This window comes from Tupaia chinensis, unplaced genomic scaffold (genome assembly GCF_000334495.1).
Source record: "Tupaia chinensis unplaced genomic scaffold, TupChi_1.0 Scaffold000671_1, whole genome shotgun sequence".
NCBI classification, from domain to species: Eukaryota; Metazoa; Chordata; class Mammalia; order Scandentia; family Tupaiidae; genus Tupaia; species Tupaia belangeri.
In genome coordinates, this window is record NW_006160193.1 from 6,079,403 (window position 1) to 6,082,918 (window position 3,516).

At 44.7% G+C, this 3,516-nt stretch overlaps 1 protein-coding gene across 10 annotated transcripts in view; it reads left to right on the plus strand.

Moving 5' to 3' along the window:
* Positions 1-3,516, plus strand: part of WDR20 (WD repeat domain 20) — a 94,890-nt gene that overhangs the window by 65,361 nt on the left and 26,013 nt on the right. For 8 of the 10 annotated variants that reach the window (XR_003551323.1, XR_003551322.1, XM_014592193.2 and 5 more), the window contains one exon: positions 1,214-1,396. The exons of 1 other annotated variant lie outside the window; for it this stretch is intronic. Coding sequence is in view for 6 of the 9 variants with exons in the window: in XM_014592193.2 (XP_014447679.1) it covers positions 1,214-1,396 (183 nt within the window). In the remaining 3 variants the exon portion in view is untranslated. Of the gene's footprint in view, positions 1-1,213; positions 1,397-3,516 lie in introns of those variants that run through there. One more of the 10 variants, XM_027776366.1, reaches the window with a different exon arrangement.

Sequence of the window (3,516 nt, forward strand, 5' to 3'; positions counted from 1 at the left end):
TATAGCGAAAACCTCTCAAAAAAAAAAAGAAAAAAGAAAAGAAAAGGGGGGGGTAAGACATGTTGAAAAATCACCTTTTTTTGGGGGGGGGGAGCTTTTTGCTATAGGGTGCGTGCGCTTGCCAGAGAGACAGAAAGCCAGAAATCATCCCCCAGGGGGATGGCCATGCTGCAATTCCTTCTCCTCCATTCTCCTCTTGGGATCTTGGGCACGTACGCACACACGCCCAGCGTGAGTTTGCAGTCAGCTCCATGGGAGTCCAGCGACATAGCCATTACGCCAACTGCTGGTCCTCCGAAAAATCACTTTTAACCCAAGTCGGACATCATGTGCCTTTGCCTTTGGGGTGTGTGGGTGGATATTTTTCCTTGTCCTCTTGTGGGCAAATGCACTGGGTTTCCAAACCAGCCCTGCCACTTACCAGGTGGGTATTACTGACTTTGGCCAAGTCACTTACCTTCCCTCAACTCGCCTCCTCATCTGTAAAACAGGAAAAATGCCATCTGCTCTGTGGGGTTGTTCTGAGGATAAAGACAGAGCACGTAAAGCACTTCAGTATGGGCTCAGTGCATGAAAAGTCCTGAAGCGAGTACAGAAGAGGGACTGGGACCCAGAAAGAGGGCCGTGGGCATGGCTGGCTCCACCAGAGGTTCTCCCACTTGGGTGGGCATCATAATCACCTGGAAGACTTTCCTGCAGCTTGCCGGACTCACCCATAGTTCCAGGTTCCTTTTGTCTGGGACAGGCTTGAGAATTTGCACATATAAGTTTCCAGGCGATGCTGCTGTGCTGGTCTGGGGAGCACATTTTGAGAACCACTGGGCTACAGGTAACTCAGCAATGGGCATTTAGGTGAAAATAGATGTATTCGAAAGCTGAGCTATTACATGGTTAGTTATTCTGTTGGAAAATGCTTGGATTACATTTTGAAGATACTGAATTTAGCATCTCAAGGACTTTTTCTGAAGTCTAGGAATCTTGGTTACATATTTTTTGAAGGAAGATGAGTTGTGAATCTTAACCTTATGTAATTGGCTAAGGTATGTTGAAGGTTCTTTAATAAAATGTTAGATGAATATTGAGTCACAACTGAAAAAATATTTTAAATAACTTTTTGTTTTTAAGATCAAACATAATGGCATATAAATAGTGTAACTTAGATTTCTCATCTCAATGTGCTGTTTACCGATATATTTTTCTCTTTCTCCTCCAGGCTGCTGACTTGAGTAAACCAATAGATAAAAGGATATACAAAGGAACACAGCCTACTTGTCATGACTTCAACCACCTCACAGCCACAGCAGAAAGTGTCTCTCTCCTAGTGGGCTTTTCCGCAGGCCAAGTCCAGCTTATAGACCCAATCAAAAAAGAAACTAGCAAACTATTTAATGAGGAAGTAAGTAGCACCCTGTCTTAGCTGATAAGAATCCCTTTACGAGTGTGTACGTTCTGCCAAGTGTAGTGGGCCTTATTTACACGCCGCACCGACCCCACTTTACACTCATCCAGCTGTCCCCCAAGTGCTACCCAGATTTCAGTGCAGATGCATTTGTTGACCTGTATCTGTTCCTCCTTGGGGGTAACTAACTGTTCTATGTCTTTTTATGATTCGTACTCAGGTTCCGATACTAGGTACTTTAAGACTCTTTAATAATGGAGACAGGGATGACACTATAACTTGAATAAGAAAATATAAAATTCTAGACTTTGTTCATATCACCGGAAAATTTCATGCAGATTGAAGATCTTGATGACATGTTCTGATGCTGCTTAAATTGTAGCTAAAGTTTTAGAATATATGTTTGACAGACCTTTGCTTAAGGAGTAGTTCTCTTACTCTTGAAATTTTTGCTGTAAAATCACATTTGATATGATTAGAAACCTTGACACTTTAAACTGGATGATGTGATATAGCTTTTGCCCATGCTGTAGTATATCTGGGATTTCTGACATCTTTAGTTTCATTCCAGAAAGAACCTGAGCTATCCAAGCTGTCTGTTCAAGAACATGTCAGGACTATTAAATGTGGCAGATCAAATTTGCCAAATAGATCATATTTGTTTAAAAAAAAAAAAAAAACCACTGAGTGGCTTTTCAGTGCCCCCAGGATTGCCATCACAAACTTGTCCTTTCTCCTTCGTTCCTTAGCAAGTGGTGAAGCGAAGGAGGTGTAGGCGGTAGGCCTGAGGGCCGTTCTCCACTGCGACCTTACCCTTGCTGTGTAAGGTGGCTTTGCATTGTCGAATGGTTTTTAATGTCATTAGCTTGAAACAGAAATAACGAGATTCTGATTTTCAAGAAGTAATTCTGTTTGAGGAAGAATATTCAGCTTGACAAGTGTAGCTGGAGCTCTGGCTCCTCGCAGCCATCACGGTCTGTGTTGCCCGTGCGCGTTCAGCACCCACTTAAGGGGCCCTGTCTGGCATTGCCGATGGCTGTGCTGACATCCTTGAACCTTGCCATATCCTCTTCTAATTGCATCTGGGTTCACTGGAAACAGAGTTTGCCCTCTGGATTGACAAAGTGTATAGGAAAAGTGTTTAATTCCATATTCTTGATTAAAAGAAAATTCACCTATTCACCTGGATGTTTTATTAACAGCACCTGAGGAGGTGATTTCTGAGTAGCTGGATGATTGTCTTTTTGTGGGTACAGAATCAGCCTTCTCTGCACTGTTAGCAGAAATTGTGACTTGAGAGTCATTGTGGGCTTTTGTCTGTGTTTGGGTAGGGGAGTGTGATCAAGGGGGAAGGGATTGGAACCATGAAAAGGGCTGTCAGTAAACAAGACCCGGAAGCAGCTCTGGCAGAGGGTGGCACAGAATGCCACTTAGAGAACAAGAAAGATGTGTGTGTCGCGGCTGGGGGAGGGCTGCATCGGCCGTGCAACTGGGAGCTCAGTCTGGAAAGCAGTCCCTCCCTCTTTAGTGCAGCAGTTCTCTCTCACTTACATTCTATATGAACATGACCGCCCAGAATGCTGGGATTGCATGGTTTAATGCCAACTTGGCATGTATAGCTTGAGGGTGAAACTGCCCTTCTCATAGGGAGATTCTCTGGTTGTGACTTTGGCCAGAATGTCTAAGAGCCAAGGTCAGCAGAGATTAGTTTGCACAGAGCGCCAGGAACAGAGGTTGAGTGGTCACCGACGCATAACTTGATGTGAGACTGCGGTAAGAGTGCTTTTGTGTGCCAGTGGGAGGAGGGTGGCAGTTGTGCCCGTGCTACAGACGAGCATATAGTCAGAAAGTGAGCGAGTTGTCCAGATCAGGTGGCCAGTTCATGAGAGTTGGAACCAGGAATGAATTCTCAAAACTCTTGGTGATGATTGGCTCTAAGTCTTACCACATGTGGTCGCTGGATCAGCCCTGGCCTTCCCAGGAGCTCAGAGTTTAGAGAGTGGGCAGACAGAGCACTGGGGCCTGTGTGTCCTGAACGCTGCACCGACAGTACGTATTCAGTGTGTTCTCCAGTATGTAGCAAGTGACCTCAATGTTCTAAACAGTGAAGTTCAGCA